The sequence below is a fragment of the Galleria mellonella genome, unplaced genomic scaffold, assembly GCF_026898425.1.
Source record: "Galleria mellonella isolate WM207_F2 unplaced genomic scaffold, CSIRO_AGI_GalMel_v1 utg11558, whole genome shotgun sequence".
NCBI lineage: Eukaryota > Metazoa > Arthropoda > Insecta > Lepidoptera > Pyralidae > Galleria > Galleria mellonella.
In genome coordinates, this window is record NW_026441977.1 from 325,666 (window position 1) to 347,197 (window position 21,532).

The 21,532-nt window shown below is 33.0% G+C and overlaps 1 protein-coding gene and 1 pseudogene across 1 annotated transcript; both read left to right on the plus strand.

Annotated features, from left to right (window-relative positions):
- Positions 1–2,259: 2,259 nt before the first annotated feature.
- Positions 2,260–9,128, plus strand: LOC128200341 (phenoloxidase-activating enzyme-like; annotated as a pseudogene).
- An 803-nt stretch (positions 9,129–9,931) lies between these two features.
- Positions 9,932–17,964, plus strand: LOC128200363 (phenoloxidase-activating enzyme-like). The gene is made up of 7 exons (XM_052893556.1): positions 9,932–10,039; positions 10,578–10,695; positions 14,029–14,140; positions 15,223–15,280; positions 15,954–16,114; positions 16,839–17,038; positions 17,761–17,964. The coding sequence occupies exons 1-7, from the start codon at positions 9,932–9,934 to the stop codon at positions 17,829–17,831; spliced, it is 828 nt and encodes a 275-aa protein (XP_052749516.1). The 3' UTR covers positions 17,832–17,964.
- Positions 17,965–21,532: the final 3,568 nt, after the last annotated feature.

Below are 21,532 nucleotides of genomic sequence, written 5' to 3' on the forward strand. Positions count from 1 at the left end.
TACTTTCTGTTGACCTAAAATCATTAAATTTGGCAAGAAGCAATGTCATGTAGCACAAGTAAAGGAAAAAATCTGGAAACCGTAAATATTGAGTTGTTTCACAAAAAAATAGTTTTTAAACATTATGATTTTGTACGGAAGCCTCGTTGCGCGAGCCCGACTCGCGCTTGACCAGCTTTTTTGTTTACATTTGTATTGAATTAAATTGAAACATACAATGACCATGCATGTATTAAGTAAAGGTATCTCCATATAATATAACTTGCTCTATATAATTACATGGTAACGTCATCAAATCGTCTACTCTATTTCTGTCTACCTCGTAATGGACTGGCATGACGATAAATATAAAATGCACTGTTATCCTTATTGCATATATAAATACATGATGTCTGTAAGTACTCAAATTAATAAAGAAATATCTTTGCATTTTAAATTGTATCGAGAAAAACACACAGAACACTCCCAGCGTCCGAACATACCGGACGTCTGCTGGATAAACAATAATACAAAATACCGTTTAGTGCGCTAGTTTGAGAAAAAATGGCATACAAAATAAACTTTATTTTATTAACGTTCACAAGTTTACGCTTTGTACAAGGGCGTAAGTATTTTTCTCTTAGCAATTTAGTTTACGGTGTTGGGAATTTGCATTTTAAAATCTTTCTTCAGGTTTTATTCTTTTTTTTTTGGTGTTTACCATTGGGGGAGGGGGTATTTCTAGTTGCCACACTTGGCAGGCGGGTCGGTAACCGCAGTTAGGCTTTTGGTGATGTTTTAAGGAGAACGCTGCTGCCTACCCCTCAACCATAACTTCGACGACGAAAACTTAAACGGAGAAAACATATGATATGATATCATATCATATCAATCATGATATGATGACTGTTCTTTTCTTCGTTCATAAATCATGATCATCCAAAATACGTCAAAGTTCGAAGACGACGATCTTGAACCAGTAAGTACTGCCAGTAATGATTTATGGAACCGAAACATGGGCCTACACGGTTGCCAGTAAGAAAATTACTCAAACTACTCAGCGAACTATGGAGAGGGCTATGCTTGGAGTGTCTTTGCGCGATGAAATCCAAAATGAGGATATCCGCAAACGAATCAAACTCTCCGACATAGCCCAAAGGATAAGCAAACTGAAATGACAATGGGCTGATCACATAGCTTGAAGAAGCGACTATTGATGGGGAAGAAAGGTTCTTGCGTCGCGACCCCATATGATCAAATGCAATGTGACGACCCCTCACTAGATGGAGTAACGACCTCAAATGTATTGCAGGAAGTCGGTGGATGAAAACCGTTCCTTATGGCTGTCTATAGGGGAAGCCTATGTTCAGCAGTAAACAGCTAATGACTGAGATGATGGTAATGGTACTAATGATTTTAAAACATTGATTTTACATTTTAACATAATAAAGTAATACTTTAATACATTTCGTCTTGTTAGCACTGTGAAGGCCTATGTTCAGCAATGGACAGTTAGCGGCTGATATGATGATGATGATGACGATACAATGAGTGATGCCGGCTGCTATTGGGGTATATAGAATTTTTTTAATTGAACGTTGTCTGGAAGAGATCGCTATTTTGCGATATGGCCGCCTATTGTTGCCTCGTAAGCAAGATATGCTTTTATGTAATTAAGTATCAATTTTGTTTGTGTACATATCGTCAATCTTTACAATCAGTATCATTCTTTGAAGAGAGCAATAGTTTTCATTCATTCATTCATTCATTAATAAGTGATTCAGACACAGCTTATTCGCTTCCTCCATATTCATTTTAATACAAGCTCGTCAATACAAGACGAACTCAGCATCGCATTGTATTTATATTAAAATATCTAAAATTAAATAAAGTTTTTTTATTACATAATTCATCATCATCATTACCTATCCATTGTCCACTATCACTACATGATTGTTATAATTTAATCACAGGTTGTTAACAAACGTAGCATTAACTTATATTCAAGATAAAAACCTGTTATTATTAACACATCTTAAGTACTATGTAAGATTAATTATACCGGTTTAATGGGTGTAGTTATAAGCAGTAATTAGTTTATTGATTGTATCCCATCTCTATATTCATATATCCATATGAATATATATCTATATTCATATATCCATATATATATAAACTATAATAATGACAAAACTAATATAACTAATAACTTATAGTGTTCTAAATAACGTTTAAACTTTTAAAACGAATACTAGTAAAAAAAGAGGAAATGTTTTGTGAATACGTTTAAAATAATTAAATTTAAAAAGAGGATTCGCGTGCCCATCAATAAACAAATTTTATTACGCAAATGAAAAACACGAAAGTAAAACCTATCAATTTGAAAAATAATTATCATAATTTTCTATTTTAAGATAGCTTTGCAGTTTTTTTTTAATGGATGATAATGGAATTGTAACCACGCCTGCGCTATCAGTATACGCTGGCGGGGCACCAGTGAGTGCTAATACGAGTAGATGAGAATAAAAGCAGGTCAGTTAGCCAATCGTAATTAATTTCACTAGAATTAACCACGATGGTTTCCAGGAGGAACCGCGTGGAGGTCGACCTGATAGGGTATATTTTTTACCAGGTTTACTTCCAGTTTAACAGATTATACTATATATATATATAATACACAATAACGTTATTAAATGACATTACGCTTATTTATACAAATTGTACTGTATCATGAAAACATACACACTGCCTTCAACTTCATTAAATTTTGTACCAATAATGCAAAGTTACATAGATATGATAAACGATCTTTCTCAAGCCTAAGTCGACCAGCTCATACATTTCCTGTTAGGTTTTTTAATTGAGATAAAACCTGTTATAAAAGTGCATTATAACAAAGGACAAAAACCTGTTAAAGTATGGAATAAACAGTATCAATTTACTACTACGCTATTACCTTTGTTATACGTCACTAATTCATAATAATTATATACAAGCCATTATAGTGTGTACACAAGTACGTGTAAATTATTCAATGTATTGTGTATTACTTTAGCTTTAATTTCACATATTAACTATCATCATCATCATGATCATGATTATCATATCAACCCTTCCAACCACTGCTGAACGTAAGCCTCCCCTTAGGGGATTTTGCCTATAGTTGCCACGCTATGCAGCCGCATTACCAACCGCAGTTTTAAAAGGGACACTGCTACCCGGTCCTCGTCCTTTCTAGTCGCCTTATATGACACCCACGGAAAAGGAAGGGGTGGCCTATTCTTTGCCGAGACTAAACGAAAACTATAAATGTATTTATATAGAAATAAACCCATTCCTAAGGCTACTTTAAAAAGACTGTTTTCAGCTATAAGATAATCTTATTATTTTTGTACAAGTGTAGTTATTGCTGCCGTTTATTCCTTATATTATCTAAGGCAAATAAGGCACTGAGTAGACTGTATCTTCCTTGTTCACATACATTTTCTATTTATTATTGCATATTAAAGTATTTCTTAAATTACATGGATCAAAAGTAAAACATGATTATTTGTATAACTTATTTTACTTTATTACAATAGTATTTTTTTATAAAAACCATTTTCTACAAAAATAACTATTGGCATTTTAATAATAGTAGATTGCAACAAATACATACTTCGAAATCGAATGGCAAAGACTCCTACATTGCCATAACTAAGACTATAAAAATTCTCAGTAAACATTAAATCTCATAACAATATTAAAGTCGGACAATTAAGTTAAATTATTTACAACAAATATAACAATTACAATTTTATAAATATAGGCATGTAATGGGGAAAAGATTAAATATTATTCATGTTAGGAATGTAGGAAAGGAAAGGAATGTTTAAGTAATTAATTAATTCAATAAGTAGTAACTACATTAATAGCTTCAGGATAAAAACCGACCTATGCATCCCTTGTGGCCATGATTTTGCTGGAAAATTATGTTTAAAACATCATATAAATGAGGAAATAATCATTATCAGAGAATGTACCTGAACATACGTTGCATCCAATCCCTCCACCCAACTAAAATAAAATATAATCATATCAATATACTTTCTACTGCTGTAACTAAAAATACTGATTGCAAATCTTCAAACAGTAATATACGAGGTCTGTCCGGAAAGTTCGTATAAAAGTGTTCTGGAATGCGAGAAAGAGGAGTGGGGAGGCCAGGTAAGCGCAGGACCCTTCCTTATGTCCCTAACAATGCTTCAGTTCTGGTCTGACCGCCGTGCGGTGCGAACTGGCTTGTCACGCCATCTGTGAAGTTACCTCTTAACGAAACCCCGTCGGCATGGAGCCCGCTTCCGTTGAAGAGCAGCGCGTCGTAATCAAGTTTCTCTCGAAACTCGGCAAGAATGGCCGTGAAATTTTTGCCGATCTCAGAACAGTTTATGGGGATGATGCTGTGAAGGAACCAACCGTCCACAAGTGGCTAAAAAGATTCAGAGAGGGTCGAGACAATGTTGATTGTTTTTTTCGATGTTCGGGGATTGTCCATCAAGAATTCGTCCCTCCAGGCCAGACAGTTGATGGAAAATTCTACGTCGATGTGCTCAGACGCCTCAAAGCTCGTGTGGCACGAGTTCGTCCAGAATTGGCGCGAGAGGGGCGTTGGATTCTTCACCACGACAATGCCCCTGCCCACACCTCTCTTGTTGTCCGTGAGTTTTTGAGTAAAAATTCCATTACGGTGACCGAACACCCCCCTATTCGCCGGATTTGGCCCCGTGTGACTTCTTCTTGTTCCCAAAAACCAAATTGGTACTTGGGGGCGGCATTTGGGGACATAAATGAGATAAAAAAGCTACGACGGGGCAGCTGAGAAACCTACAACCAGAGGACTTTCAAGGAGCCTTCACAGTGGAAACGGCGTTGGCACAAGTGCATTATGTCACAGGGGGAGTACTTTGAAGGGGGATAAAATTGATTTACCTGAATAATTGTAAAATAAAATTTTTAAAAAACTTTTATACGTACTTTCCGGACAAACCTCGTATACGAGTAACGGTCAAATTAATTTCCTGGTCTTCAAACTACGATATCTGAGAATCCTAATAGTAAAAAAAAAAACTTCTACGTTAGCAGGTGGCATTCTCTGATATCTCATATCCCGGATTTCATTAATCCAACCTCCCCATTTATGCATCCATTACACACGTTTACCAATCATGCTCAAATTCTTCTAATTGTTAATACTAATCACTTTAATTCTCCTCCTAATTCTAAATTAAAAAAAGAGAGAAAAATCTAAAACAACCTAGCCGAAATGGATGACATAACAAATATTTTTAATACTACCGATTTAAGACTAACATCAAGGCATTCGAAAGATCAATATTTTCATAAAAGATATTTTAATTTTTCAGAATCATGTTTCACTCCCAGCGGTGGAATAGGGCAATGCAAATCTATATTGAACTGCGCGCCTCTAGTCACAGTAATAAACAAAAAGGAGAGAACACAACAAGACATAGATCTGTTGAGGAAGTCACAGTGCGGCTTTGAGGGGCAGACACCAAAGGTGTTTACAATCATCTAACTGATATGATAAAATTGCAAACAGTCGATGTCTGTACATCTTCTTAAGGGGTCTTAATAAAATCAATAGATGCCAAAACAATACTTTTAGATTTTTTTTTGTGTGTTTTCATAATTATATTCTTGAATGGAATATAGGACTTTGTACAAAAGTCGATTGCTTGGGTACCTCTGTCCCATTCATGTTTCTACTGTGAAGCACTTGTATTTGCATGGCTGTGTTTCGGTTTGAAGGGTGGGATACTTTGGAACTTGAGAACTGGTGTATAATTATCAATATGCTATATAGAAATGGTCCATTTAATTAAGTTTTCTACTTATAAATCTATACGTACAAAGTAATGGACAGAGAGATAATATCCGATATAAAAAAAGACAGAAGTAATGGTGTCTAACAGCGTCATTACTAGCAACATACCCTATATATACGAGGTCCCCCTGGAGATCACCATGGTTAATTCGTCACGATGGATCAATTGGCCTGCTTTTATCCTCATCTATCATCTCTCACTAGTGACCAACCAGTGTAAATCGATAACGCAGGTGGATTTATTTCATTTTCACCTATTATAAAGAAAAAAAATATATAGAAAAACAATACTTCATTGACAATCCACAACGCAGTAGGGTCAGTGCAAACTCTGACAAGTATGTACATGACAAATAAGATGCTACCCACAAATACAATTATCATGAATCTGTACATTATGAAGCAATGTTAAATGCAAATTCATAAAACGACATTAAAAAATAAAAACTAATAAACACTAAAAACTAAACTAAGACGATAGTATCACAAACTTGACAATGGAGTGGACCAAGACTTTCCCGATAGATGTCCAAGAAAACAGAATTATTTTTTTCAAATTATTAGGAGTTGATTTCAGAGGAATAACTTCCCAAAAGTATTTAACTAGATATAATAATATTGTTATTCGTTTGAAATCTTTCTCTGAATAATTTCTCAGTTCCATCTCTTTTTAAACGTCATATTCAGAGAGTACAAAATAAAAAAATGTGCTATTGCTAATTTCATAAATATAGGTGCCGTCTATATCTGAAACCAACTCTGAAAACTTATAGCCGAATACCCGCATTTCGATCTGACTTCGCACGAGTACATGGAATATAAGCACATAATATATAGGTTATGTTACAGACAAAGTCGCTTTAGGCAAAACAATTTTTAGAATCGATTGAGTAGTTTTTGAGTTTCATCCATTACAAATAAATAATCAAGCCTTTCCTTTTTATAACATTAGTGTAGCTATGTGCAGTTTTAAATCATTGCAGGTATGCTGTCCAGAGCACTGTTACACACCTAATAGTGAACCTGGGAAATGCGTTGGTATATATTCGTGTCCACACTTAGCGGCTATGCTCAAACTACCATCATCTAAGCAAAACATCCAACACGTACGGAATTCCAAGTAAGTCAATAACATACTTAAATAATTTAATGATTGATAGAGCCCATAGGTAAATAAAGACAAATTTAAAAATTAATACATTGCAATTACAGATGCGATGGTCCAGAACAATACAGCGTGTGTTGTGGTACTCCCAGTGAGGAACCACAAGTTGGAAATTGCGAGAACAGAGTGAACGCGTTCCCGCCAGATCCATTAACTGAGTGCTGTGGAGTTGACAGTGAACCGGAAATAAAATTAGTGGTGAGTGCAACTTGTAAAATATTAGATCTAGTGGCTACTTCATCAAGTGAATATTCTGATTTATATTTCGTATTCAAGAAGCTTAACATTTTCTTACATATGACTATTAGGTATAAGAAAATGATATTAAAAGAAAACCATCCATTAAAAATAAATATCTTATTCATAGAAACTAAATCCATATACAATCCTATTTTAACATTTACACTGTTTTGTCACTTTCTTTTTAATTAGGAATTTTGCACCAAAGAGAGAAAATACAATAGCTAAAATGGGTTTATGAGAAGTTTGACGGATTTATGAATAATGTGTATCAAATTGCATTTAAATCCATTTCAACTATATAAGCGTGTATGAGTAATAACCATTCAGGCATGTTAACATCTTTACAAAATTTCACATACATAATATTAATAGTATTTAAACTGAAATTGTATTTTCTTTGACATCAGGTGGAACAGCTACAGCTATCGATCAGTACCCGTGGCTGACACTTATCGAATACACAAAAAATAGTGTCATCAAAACATTGTGTGGTGGAGCCCTCATTAGTTCCAGATATGTATTGACGGCTGGTCATTGCGTCGTAGGTATTATTCTAAATTCAGGGACTCCGTAAGTTTCCAGTTACATATATAATAATTATAATGTAAAATGCTTATTACAAGTATATTTTGATATAATTTTACTATTACGAAATCATCATTTGAATATCTTTAATATTCAATTGCACTGATATTGCAAAATAAGTTCCTTCTCTGTGACTGCAATGATTCTGACGAGGATATTTCTGATTGCATAAAGGTACAGATTTAAAGAACTTGTTTACTCAAATTAAATGGAGGATCATACATGATAAACTGTATGACATATAGTTCTAAACCCATTGTATCGAGCAAACAAATGTATAATGTAAAAATAGTCACTAAACTGTTAAAAGAGGTAAGTCTTTTTAATAAACAAAACTGCAAAAAAGACTAAACTCTATGTACTTAATTTAAATTGGACTTTTTAGTAAGAACATCCGTTTAGAGAATATGACACAAGTAACAATGGAAGCGATTGTGTGGCGACAGAAGGCGGCGGCGAGGACTGTTCCGATCCTCCGGTTACCATTCCTATTGAAAGATCCATCCCGCATCCTCAGTATGACCCCACTACCAGGAAGAATGACATCGATTTGATCAGGATGAGGCAAAACGCACCTTTCACAGGTTTGTCATAGTGATCGAAAGTAGGCTATATCAGAATTTCTTGTTGAAAAAATTGAGATAACTAAATCAACTGCTGCAGAAAAGAACTGAAATCGAATGTCAAAATTAAGTTTATTCAGTTTCTTATGTAAACAAATATCTGATATGGGTAGCTTTCTTACTTACTGCAGATACCTAAATAAAATGTGGTAAATGTAAGGTACTTATTACATTGTACTGAGTAGAGTACCATACCTAGAACTTCTCAAAGGAGGGTCTCTCAGAGAAAAATATAATAGTTTAGAGTCGGCAATGCGTATGCGTCCGCGTTGCATAGGCCGTTTAAATCTTAAGTAAATTTGTATAAAAATCCATATTTTCCTCCTACATTATTGGAAATTTTAAAACGTTTAATGAACTTGTTTACAGATTTCATTCGGCCCATTTGCCTTCCAACAAGGGACATTACATTAACCCCTCCACCGAACTTCAGACTATTTGTGGCGGGTTGGGGGGCAGTTAACGAAACCATCAAGAAAAGCAATATTAAACTGCACGTGTCTGTTCCATTCGTCCACAGTAAGGTGAGAGTCTATCACTCTATAAATTGGGCTTACTAATATACTAGAACAAATGCAATCAAATATGACCCGAGATAAATTTTAGAACAGGCTATTAAGAGGCTGAAGTTACGAGTACAATAAACTAGTATGACATTCCCTAATTATGTAAAAAGATGTGTACTCAAGGAGACTTTGTACAAAAGTCGATTGCTTGGGTACCTCTGTCCCATTCGTGTTTCAACCGTGAAGCAGTTGTGTTTGCATGGCTGTGTTTCGGTTTGAAGGGTGGGATATGGCGTGAATTTACTGGGTACAGAGGAATAACACCTGAGTCCTCAGGAATGGCAACGCATGGGGGGTATTATGGGCGAAACAGTATACTCTGTTATATCCATGGTACTGCTCATGTCTATAGGCGACGGTTACCACTTTCCATAAGGTGGGCCGACAGCTTGTTTGCCATTCTAAGTTGTAAAAAAACTCAAAATCAGGTTGATTGGTTGCAACAATTATTATTCCTATTTAAAGTTTTTCAATAAGATCTAATATCATCTGTCTGAATATTGATATGGCGGCTATTAACACTGAGTCTGTTTCAATAGCTTTGACTAAGTATGTCGTGTGCTTGTAGAAATAAAGATGAATATCAGTCATCAATCAAGTTTTTATGTTTTTATCGACAATAACCTATCAAATGTCTTGGTCTTTCTCTCAATCTTTACACTTTGCCTTCTTTACGGCTCTGCTACTATTTTTTATCAACTTTCTGTAGGATGATCATTACTAATTCTAATTCCAGTTAATGTCTTTCATTACCATTTTCTTACCCTTATCCCAATTATTATTTGAGTTCAACATGATAGATTTCCTTTCATTCTTCTCTGTTAGCAGTCATTCCCGCATTCACTCATCTTCTAATTCTTCGTCTAATTCACAGTCGCTTTGAACTATGAAGGAAGGAAATGAACCGAGGTACCGAAAATTGGAGCACATTGATAAAGTAGCACCATCAAACTGTATGACTGTAGATTTAGAGAGAGCGCCGAAATCAGAAAACGTATATTCAGTTTTGGTTCGCTATTGATTTTCAAGCCAAAAACTCTCTAGACTTTATTGCCACTATAGTAACCTACTCTAGACCGCAGCTCCATCCTCATTAATAAGAATAATGTCGTCGGCGAACAGCATGCACCAAGGCGTTTCTGTCTGTAGAAGTATTAAATTGTATAATTGTTGAAGAATTAAAACCCGCCAGTTACATCCGTCATCTCCCAATAACTTCCATACCTCTACTGGTATACCATTTTGTCCAACAGCTTTCGCAATCTTCCTACTCCTTATCGTCTTCCGTAGTCCATTCCTAAACCAATATTGACTAGTTCATCCTTTAGTATACCCAGTATACACATTTTCCTGGTACATGAATTTTTCAAAATACAACTTCCAATGTCCATTTATTTAATTTTAGGGTCCAGTTAACGCTCTTTATCATTCTCTTCTTTAACATATCTCAAAGGCAAATTTTTTTCTTCACAGTATAAAATATTTGTTAATCATTTCATTGAGAGTCTAATAAGACTGCATTATATTTCCAGGAGTGTATCGATATACAGTTCTCAGAAGGAAAACGTTTCCCTTATGGAACAAACAGTTGTGTGCAGGCGGTGAAACGGATAGAGACTCCTGCAAAGGAGACTCTGGAGGTCCCCTTATGTACGAGAACGGAAGGATTTACGAATTCATCGGGGTCGTCAGCTTCGGTCCGGATCCTGTGGAGCTGAGAATATTCCAGGGGTGTATACCAAAGTATATGAATATAACACTTGGATCCGTAGTACAATAAGACCTTAAAATATAAAGCTTTATTAAATTAAGTTAACGAAAGACATGATGATATATTAAAATCAAAAGATAGGTATAATTTGATGTCAGTGGTACACAAATGGGTTGAAATATAATAAAAGTGCTTATTGAAGTGCTCAAACTATAAAGACTAAATTTAATCCGTCTATATTATGTTATATATGTGAAGTATTTTAAATTTATTTCTTCTTTTTAATGTTATGAATTTATTAATGCGACCCTTCCTAATCTGCATGTATTTTATTTCATTACAAACATCAATCCAGGTACATTTCGTTAATTTGTGTTAGCCTAGCTACAAAAAATGTTCTTTGTTAAACATTTTCTTAATAAAAATATCTTGTTATTTGATTTTATTTAAATATCAACTTTTTTTTTTATTTGGCGACCTTCCGCAACCTTCTTGTAGAGGTTCCAACCCACACTTTGAAAAATACCGATGTAATGAATACCTTTAATAATAATAGAATAACACCGGAGTCCTCATAGGAATGGCTACGCATGGGGTATCATGGGTGAAACAGTATACTCTGTTATGTCCATGATACTGCTCATGTCTATAGATAGTTACCACTTTCCATCAGGTGGGCCGTCAGCTTGTTTGCCATTCTAAGTTGTATAAAAAATTAAAAGTATTTGTAACACTTCAATATTTTCCAGTATCTCAGAGAACAGTAGTGATTACACATTCTAAGAATTCAGTTGCAATTAGGCAATAATTAATAAGGGATATTAAAAATTAAATTTTAATCTGAATTGGGTTATTATTTTAATGAATATGGCAATCAAAGAGAAATAATTTACAAACTTAAATTTATAAAGAAACATCCTTACACATAAAACTGTATTGAGGAAAACACACAGACCACCCCGGCTTACAAACATACCGGACGTCTGCGGGATAAATAATAATACAAAATACTGTGTAGTGTTAATTTGTGAAAAAATGATATACAACATAAACTTTATTCTGCTAATGTTCGCATCTTTAATGAGTTTTCGTTTGGTGCAAGGACGTAAGTGTTTTCCTCCTGTTAGCAATATAGTTTATGGTTTTGGGGAATTTGTATTTAGTAATGCTTTATAATTAAAAAACATTGATTTTAATTCTTTAACAAAAAAGTAATACTTAACTGCATTTCCTTTTGTTGACATTGCAAAAAAAGTTTACATTTCTTACGATATATCCATTCAACATAACTTTACATAAAATTGACTAGAATCTAGTGGTATTTATACAACTTAAAATGGGAAACGACCACCCCACCAAATGAAGAGTGACAGCTGTGGCGTGTAAGAGGTATGAATAGGCGGAAATGGAGAGAAGTTATATATTCAGAAACTAATTATGATGTTCGAATTTTAAAGTTTAGGTTATCGATAGCAGAAATATAGGATAAATAAACCCATTACAGATAACGTTACACAAAAAGTCACCTTCTAGTAGGATAAGGTTCACTTGATGACAAGAGGCCACTTTTTTCCATACTTGCTAAAGGTATCATTTGCTCGTTACTAATCCTTGTGACATAGAGTCTACAATACTTGGTAATATCGCTACTGTCTCACTTTCCACTAAAATACAGCAGGTAAGATGATGGGCAACAAAATCAATACCGAGACAAGTACGTACAAAGAAAGGATTTTTTTTATTTTATTTTATACAAAAATCCACAGCTCTTAAAAAATAACTTACATGCTAAGTATATCTTATAACGGATTTTAAATATATAAACGTAAATTATATATGTAAAGCAAGATAGGCAAGTTAGTGTGGGTGTATGCAAGTAATATAAACACATGTATGAAAGAAACCATATATAATAGTGAGTGTCCATAAAGTTAAGTTAATTGATATATAAAATAATTAAAATCCATGTTGTCAATAAGTATAAGTAAAAAATAAGTCAATAAATAAATAAGTCACAATACTAAAGCTCAAAAGAAGGAAAAATCAATATAAAATCCTTTAACAACTTGCCTGACCTGTGCGATAACAGCATTAGTAAGCACATGCAAATCTCTTAAAGGGACAACCCGGGTCCAATAACGGCGGTATACCTACTAGTTGTTTTGGTGAGTATAAAGAATGAGACATTTGATATTAGATACCTTTACAAACAAGATTTTTATATACAACTTCAGACCTCAAAATCAGACGCACTCAAAGATCTGAGATTATCTATATGAAACCTTACGTTGTGGATGTTACACAAACTGTAAACTGTAAGCAGTAAAAAAGCCCTCTTACCACAGAATAATACAAAGATAAGAGATATATACAGAGAAATCTGCAAGTCGATGGGAAATAATAATCTTCTGCATAAGTGCTCTTTATCCTAGGTGTTACCGTCATGATCCATCGGGTGAAGCAAGACCGAGCACGAACGTGCATATGCAAATATATATATATATATATATATATATACATCTATAAGATAATCCTGGACTACTTACATTATTTGGGCATCATGTTACTTTTGTCATGTCATTCATCATTTGACCTTATAAATTTAATTATATATTTATATTTAAATGCTTTTCAATTCTTTAATTTTCAAATACTTTGAACTTACTCAGAATAATTTGAATTAATTTTAATTTTTCTTCAGGAATTGTCATGTTTTACTCCTGGTGGTGAAAGAGGACAATGCATTTCTGTACTGAATTGTCTATCTTTAGTTACAATAATAAATAAAAAGGACAGAACACAACAAGACATAGATTTTTTAAGAAAATCAAAGTGTGGCTATGTGGGAAAAACACCAAAGGTACTAAATTTTTTTAAATATTCTATGGCAATTGTGATATTCTTTTCATGTTTTTATGTTGAGGTTATGACCCAATATATTAAAGCCACAAATTGTACTCTTTTTCAACAAAATGCTTACTGTACAGTAGTACTTTTTTTTACTTCCTAAATTTACACATACACACACACGTGTGTATGTAAATTTAGGAGTAAAGATTTTAAAAAATTTAAAAATTTATTAAACAAAATCATACGTAAGCTTTTCAATAATTCTGAATTAATTTTCCAGTGGTGATTTCATCGGATTCGATATCACTTTTTATGATCACGTTAATTCTTCCTTATATATAACGTTATAAACAATATTTCATTACATGTTTACAAATACAACAATAACATTGCAGGTATGCTGCCCAGGACCGCAATGTAAGACTCTGACGGTAATCATGGTACATGCGTAGGTGTACATTCTTGCCCACATTTAGCAGCGATGGTCAAACAATCGATATCGAAAGAAGATGTGCAATATTTGCAAAATTCAATGTAAGTTAACCTATAGTGATAGCATTTGCAGTACAAAATTATGAAATTTTGTCTATAAGAATTTAAAAAAGTCTTACAAAAAATTATTATATGCTAATGATATTAAATACAAGCAATATAAAAAATATGTATAATATACAAATACTGAACAAAAACATACATACATATCTGACGCCTGTCTCCCATTAAGGTAGGCAGAAACAATGGAACGCCAAATGCTTCGATTCAAACAAACCTCTTTCGCTTCTTCCACATTCATCAATCTTTTCATACACGCTCGCCGGTTACGGGTACTTTTAATTTAAACAAAAAACAAAAAACAATTATAACAAATCCATCGACGGCCCATTTCTAAAACTCTCGTTTGGTCAAGAATATAATAGTAATACACAATAATAAGGGCGTATATTATTATAAAAATACAGGCGAAAATATACTAAATTATATTCCAAATTTCCTGCAAATTCGGATTTAGTAACAAACTAAAGATGTTTAAATTCCGATATCGACCGGATTGTTGTCTGTGTGGAGAACTATCCCCATCAAGTAGTCTTTACAAAATAAAAACTTTTTTCTGTATATAATCCTACTGTAATGAAGATCAAAACTCTTCAGGAAAATGATGCATGCGCAAACGTTGCTGTTACTATTTCGATACTTAATAACACAAGCACAACGATCTGCAAGCTCAGCACAAGCAGAGAGCAACCGAGCAATAATTGTGATAGCTCAGTCGAATTGACGACGGTCTGGGAACCACTATATAAAATTCTGAATCCTTCCAATTATATCAAGTCAACTTTTTCAATGGATGTTTGGATCATTTAAAAATTATTAGTACTAACATCGCTCGGAGGGTCCGTAAATTCGTTGTCCAAAACAAAAAATCATAAACAATTTAGTTACAAGTTTTTCACAAGTACGAGTATAAATAAAAACACGGACTTTCTACTTTGCTTAAACAACCTCCGTGATATTGTCATTATTTATTAATTAGCTATTAAAATCAAAATCAGATATTAATTGGACATGCAATGATACTGAATACATTTTGATAAGTCTAAATTTACATTACATTACAGATGCGATGGACCAGAACAATACAGCGTGTGCTGCGGTCCTCTTAAAGAAGAAACTCAGGTTGGCAATTGCAAGAACAGAATGAACGCGCTCCCACCAGACCCAAGAACTGAATGCTGTGGATTGCGTAGTGGCAATAAAATTATTCGTGAGTTTAGTTAAATGTATAAACAGTCAAACGTTGTTTATAAAACTTCATTAAATTCAATTGAGCCTTTACAGCGATCACCGTAAAAAAACAGGGTTTTTATATTATTATTTCGGCCGTTAACTGTCCACTGCTTGACATAAGACTTTCCATAAGGGGAGCTTTGCCAGTAATTACCACGCTTAGCAGGTTTTAAGAGGGACGCTGTTGCCCATCCTTTGTCTTCCCTTAATCGCCTGTTCATGACACCCCACGGGAAAGGAAGGGTAGGCCCATTACCGGAGCACACACGGCGTTTTTATATTAAAAGTTAAAAATGACTAGGCACTAAACTTGATGAAGCATATTCTTTATTGAATTAAAATAACATCCTGATTTACGGAAAGCCATTGCAACAAACATTGATAACGTGAATATTGCTTCTGAGTGAGATCACATCACAATCTCTTAGATTTCAGTTGTCGCATCAAAATTTCATAAACACCTTTTTCAAATTTAATAAAAAGGAAACTACCTATTAGTATAGTCCATATTAATTTAAAGGGTTTGTCTAGTAATTAAGATCGTTATTCTATTCTATTCTAGGTAACAGAAGCAGCAATCGACGAGTACCCATGGTTAGCACTAATAGAATACGAAAAAGACGGAGTCATCAAAGCGTTGTGCAACGGAGCACTTATAAGTGGCAAATACGTATTGACGCCTGGGACATTGCGTCGTTGGGCCCATCTTAAATGTAGAACTCCGTAAGTTAATATTAGTATATGAACATTCATATATAATCTAATATATAAAATTTCGTGTCACGGTGTTTGTTACCAAACCTCTGAAATGGCTTTACCGATTTTTATGAAATTTTGTGTGCATATCTGGTAGGACTGAGAATCGGCCAACATCTATTTTTCATACCCCTCAATGATAAGGGTGACCTACTCCTAAATATATTTTTTTGCCTTTTTGACAATTTTTTTTATTTTTATTTTATTATGATTTAGCATTGAAAAATACATACAAATCCAAATTTCACGCTTTTAAGACCAACCTCTTAATCGCGATTTTTATATTCAGCTATTGCGGAATATAAAAATCGCGGGTTGCAAGATGGCAATCGAATTTAATAATTGTAGTAGGATAAATTTTCATGTATAGTTCTCGAAATAATGTATATGGTAAAACAACGTTTGCCGAGTCAGCTAGTAATATAATATAAATTGACCATGATTTTGCATAACTCAGTCAAATAGCAGGTGCAATAAGAATCTCTCCTTTTTTGAAATTGCATAAAAGCAGTTTCAGTAAAGCCGATGTCCTTGAAATACAGAAGGAATCATTTTATAAAACACCTTCTAGGGAATATAAATTTTTCTGAAGACTCTGAAACCATAAACAATTTTTGCTTCCCTATTGCATCGTTTTGGTAAACCTTACGTACAAGGGCTCATTAATCTAATTTCAGTTCAATATTTTCAGGAAAAATATTCGTTTGGGAGAATACGACACCGTTAACGATGGTCGCGATTGTATTAATATAGAAGGAGGCGGTGTGGACTGTACTGATCCTCCTGTCGTCATTCCAATTGAACTTACCATCCTGCATCCTCAAATCGAACTCAATAGCAGAAAAAACGACATCGCATTAATTAGGATGAGACAGAATGCACCTTTTACAGGTTTGTTACATATCGAAAAATTTTTAAAATTTAGTTTTGATATATATAAGAATTAATCTTCAAAAATGTTTGGTTTTCTAAATTGGTTTTTTTCAAATCGTATGTTTTGTAAAATACTGCACAAAAATCAATGATAAAAATCAATACATAATGAAAACAAATCTGAACATTCTTCAGTCATATTGGAGAACAGTCATAAAGTCTTATCGGCAAAAACTGTAACAGATAAACTTAAGAAATAAAATAATAAATAAATTAACTATAAATTATAAAGAGAAAGATTTGTATTTTTGTGTGTATGCATGTAATGAAGAAACTCAAAACTACTTTCTCGATTTCAAAATTATTTCACCATTAGAAAGCTACATTCAGCCTGGGTAACATAGGCTACATTTATTGCTACAAAATTAAGGATCCTTACTAAAACTTTAGTAACGTATCTCAAGGTGTAATAAAATGCTATAAAAAATCTTTCGTCGCGTGCGCTGTGGAACAAAATTGGTGATGGAACAATAGTATGTTGTACAATATTGAAGAAAATTTTAATAACTACAAAAAACTTCGCGATACTATATGTCCAATTATTATCGTTATGTCACAACCACTTTTTAAAATGTTTTAAAATGTCCACCTGTACGAACCGGGACGGGCCGCTAGTTAACTATAAAACAGTAACAATTATTTCAAATTAAAAAATCTTTAATATAATGTACTTTTTACAGATTTTATTCAGCCCATTTGTCTTCCAACTGTGGACGTCACTGCATCTCGTTCAGATGAAGATAGATACTAGCCACTAATTACAGCAGGGTGGAGAACTTTCAATAACGGTGACCACAGTACCAATAATATACAACACATTTTTGTTCCATTCGTCAACAATACGGTGAGTGTCTATGACTCGATTATTTTCTTCAGTAATTTGAAACAATCTATTTCCATTCTAAAGTGTACAGGGAAGAGAAGTGCCTAAAATTATTTCAGTGTTACCAAAAAAGATACCAAAAGATAAAAAGTTTCACTCATAGAACACTACCTTCAAAAGATACAAACGATTTCATATTGTTAATCAGATTAGACGACTGTAATCCTTTAATTTATAAATATAACAGAAGTATATCTGATCATATTTCATACCTAGATGATCGTTTTAAAATCGTTTTAAAAAGATTCTACTTATATTTTATATACAAAATTATAATATTACAAACATCCGTTGCCAAGCAATTGTACTTGCATGGTGTTTCGTTAGATGGGAGATAGTAGTGAAAATACTGGATGCAGAAATTGGATTTTTTTTTTATTAATAACAAATGAATACTTAGATGAAAGTTAAGGAATAGTTATATCTGAAAAATAAAATTTCATAATAAGATTAAAAAAGGTTCAACAATTTAAATCATACTATATAGAAAGAACGACATATAATGATATTACGATGATTGATTTAGAATTTAATAATCATTTCAATATATTTCTAGGGAGTAAAAGTACAAGCATACAGCAGCCTAAAGCAGAATATCACTTATGGAACAAACAGTTAAGGCCCGAGGTGAAACAATATGAAACTTGTAACGCCCTATTGAAGGCCCTCTAATGTATAATGATGTGAAGAAAGTACGAAATTGTCGGAGTGGAGAACTTCGCTCCGAGACATCGTGGAGTTGAAAATATACCGAAAATGTACATTAAAGTGTATGAATACATCACTTGGATACATAATGCGATAACACCTTGAAATGTAAACAATTGAAAGAATATTAAGAAGGAACAATATTGTTTTGTTATAGGATTTATAATAATAAGAAATAAAGAGTTTAAGCGGTAACCGAAATCTTTTTCATAATGAATCCATTAACTGCCTATGCACTTTTAAAATAAAAAAAGAACTTAATTTAATAAGGACGTGGTACTTTTAGTGCATCGGTGTAGGTCATAGTCAGACATCCAAATAGTCAAGTAACGAGATACGGTACCTGAGAATATCCGCAGTGGCTTCATTTGCTAATAAACATTTTTTTTAGGTTGTTGTAGCAACACAAGATATATAACTAAATTAACTGCGACAATTCTCTTATAGTGTACAACATTAACAAGGTCATAAAATTTGTTGAATATGTCAGATAACATATATTTTTTATTTGCTTTACTACAGTACACAAATAATATTGGTACATACTCAAAAAAAGAAACTAAGGAATTAAAAAAATAAAAGAAAAATACATAAAAGAGGTAACATAATTTTCATTTCGAAGTGTGCAGTATAGTAACATGAAATGATCACAATCACATTTCGCTTGACCCTGGGAAGAGCAAAATACTGATATTCTGTTGAGGCCAAGAGCCAGAGCCAGTCATGAGATACTTTGACAAAAAAATATAATTTAATCAAGAATAAATCAAATACCAAGCTATTCATTGCTGGACATAGGTATCTCGCAAATCCAAAAATACAAATATATATGCTACTTTAGCTGTTTCACAGTTTTATTAGAGAATCCATATGCATTGGCATCATTGCCCAACAACTCGATGACATAAAAGTACATTGTTAATAGGCCTTAATAAAAATTCAATTGTGACACGATCGAGGTTATTGTTCCGATATTATGATTTTGGCAATTAAAAAGCAATAAGCTATAAATAAAACTGTGTGCTATATAAATTTGTTATACGAGTTTGTTACATTTTGATTCATTTTCAAACTTCTCGAACTGAACGACTCGAACAGCATTCTGAGAAGCATCATAACAATGACCAAATTATGTCGTAAAACAGAAGAGCTAGAAATCGAATGCCCGATTAACTGGTAGACGTAACGCATCGAAATTAACTTTTATGACGTTGACATAAAATTCAGTTTGATGAGAGTTCTAACTCTGGCTTTTAATATAAAATAACCACAATACAATAGTCAGTCTATAGAGAATCAAATATATTTGTAACCAATTTCGTACTTTACTAAACCTTTAATGTATTTTATTTATTTATTTATTATTCACACTTTATTGCACCAAGTAAAGAGGAATAACAAATACAGTAAATATTAATGAGAAGTGATACAAAAGGCGGCCTTATCAAGCAAGGCAATCTCTTCCAGACAACCTTTGGGTGAGGACATTGAGAAAAAGACAAGGAGTAGGTGGCGCACTATTATATAAATATTATCATATACAAACATATATAGATACATACATACATATATACACATACATATATAATATATACATAACATACATACATACATACATACATACATACACATACATATATAATATATATACAATTAATATATATACAATATACATACTTACGCATACATACAACAGAAAAAAAATGACGAAGGAAAACGAAGAGAGAACACAGGAAAATAGTACCAAAGTGAGAGGTAAGATTTAACAGAGGTTTTGAAGCTAGTAAGAGTTTGAGCGCACTGAATAGAGGTAGGCAGTGAGTTCCAGACGAACTGCCTGAACAGTAAAGGATTTAGAATAAAAGGAAGAAGATATGTATTCATGATAATAGTAATTATTGGGATAATATATCCAATTGCAAATAGACATTATTTTCAGCATAAACTTCAAAAGTTAACACAGTTTTAGATAAAAATAGGTTGTAGTGGTGATATATATTTATTTATATTCATTATCTAAAAGTTAAATAATGTGACGATTATAATTAAAATGTCAATAGCAGCAATAGTTTAATACAAGTTTTATTTTACAAATTAATAGTCAAACTTTTGCAACTCTAAAGCATTGCCAAATTGAAGCTTTTGTAAAATAATAACTCCCACATAACGTTAATCTTAACTACATAAAAATGCTAGACCAGAGTTAATTAAGATATTTCTATCAGAATATAAAATAAGCCCTAGTATGACCTTGCAGATCCAACTAAATATTTATCATATTATGCTAAATTGAGCCTCGTGGCCATATTTGGATACATATTAGCAGAGCCAAATCACTAAGTCAAATACTTATCTGAATTTTTATATGTTATATAAGTATTCAAATAAAACATATATAATATATTCTCTTTCTTTCTCTTCCTGTAAACTCAAACAAAAAAATGCAATTCCATTTGCTGCTGTTAAGTATATGCACTGTTGTTTCAAAGTATTATCCCGGTCTATCGATCTCAAAGTAATTTCAATAAATTTCAAAGTTATTAAGGAACGGATACTAAATTAAGTTTACTATTTACTAGTTCATCGTTTAGTAGTGAAACGTGCCTGATTCAGTTAGTTAGTCACGCACCTCAGCTGTTTGAATTCATTTTCAATATTGAATACATTAAGGTTAGCATAAGTAAAGAAAAAAAGATGGTAAGAACTATAGAGAAAATGATTTTTCGAATGCGATGGGAGAACCAAGTTGTAACAAATTAAATTCCAATAAGTTTAAAAATAGATAAAAAGTCCCGAATAAAGCTTGATCAAATACACTCAGGCATCCAATAACATAATCAAATTCCATTTATATTTGACAA

What these genes read in the sequence shown, in the direction of transcription:
- LOC128200363 (XM_052893556.1), top strand. Translation starts at nt 9,932, where the DNA reads ATGAAGGAAGGAAATGAACCGAGGTACCGAAAATTGGAGCACATTGAT. An exon ending in CAATATTTGCAAAATTCAAT is followed by an intron (nt 14,141 to 15,222) that starts GTAAGTTAACCT and finishes ATTACATTACAG; the next exon opens with ATGCGATGGACCAGAACAAT. An exon ending in CTCTTAAAGAAGAAACTCAG is followed by an intron (nt 15,281 to 15,953) that starts GTTGGCAATTGC and finishes ATTCTATTCTAG; the next exon opens with GTAACAGAAGCAGCAATCGA.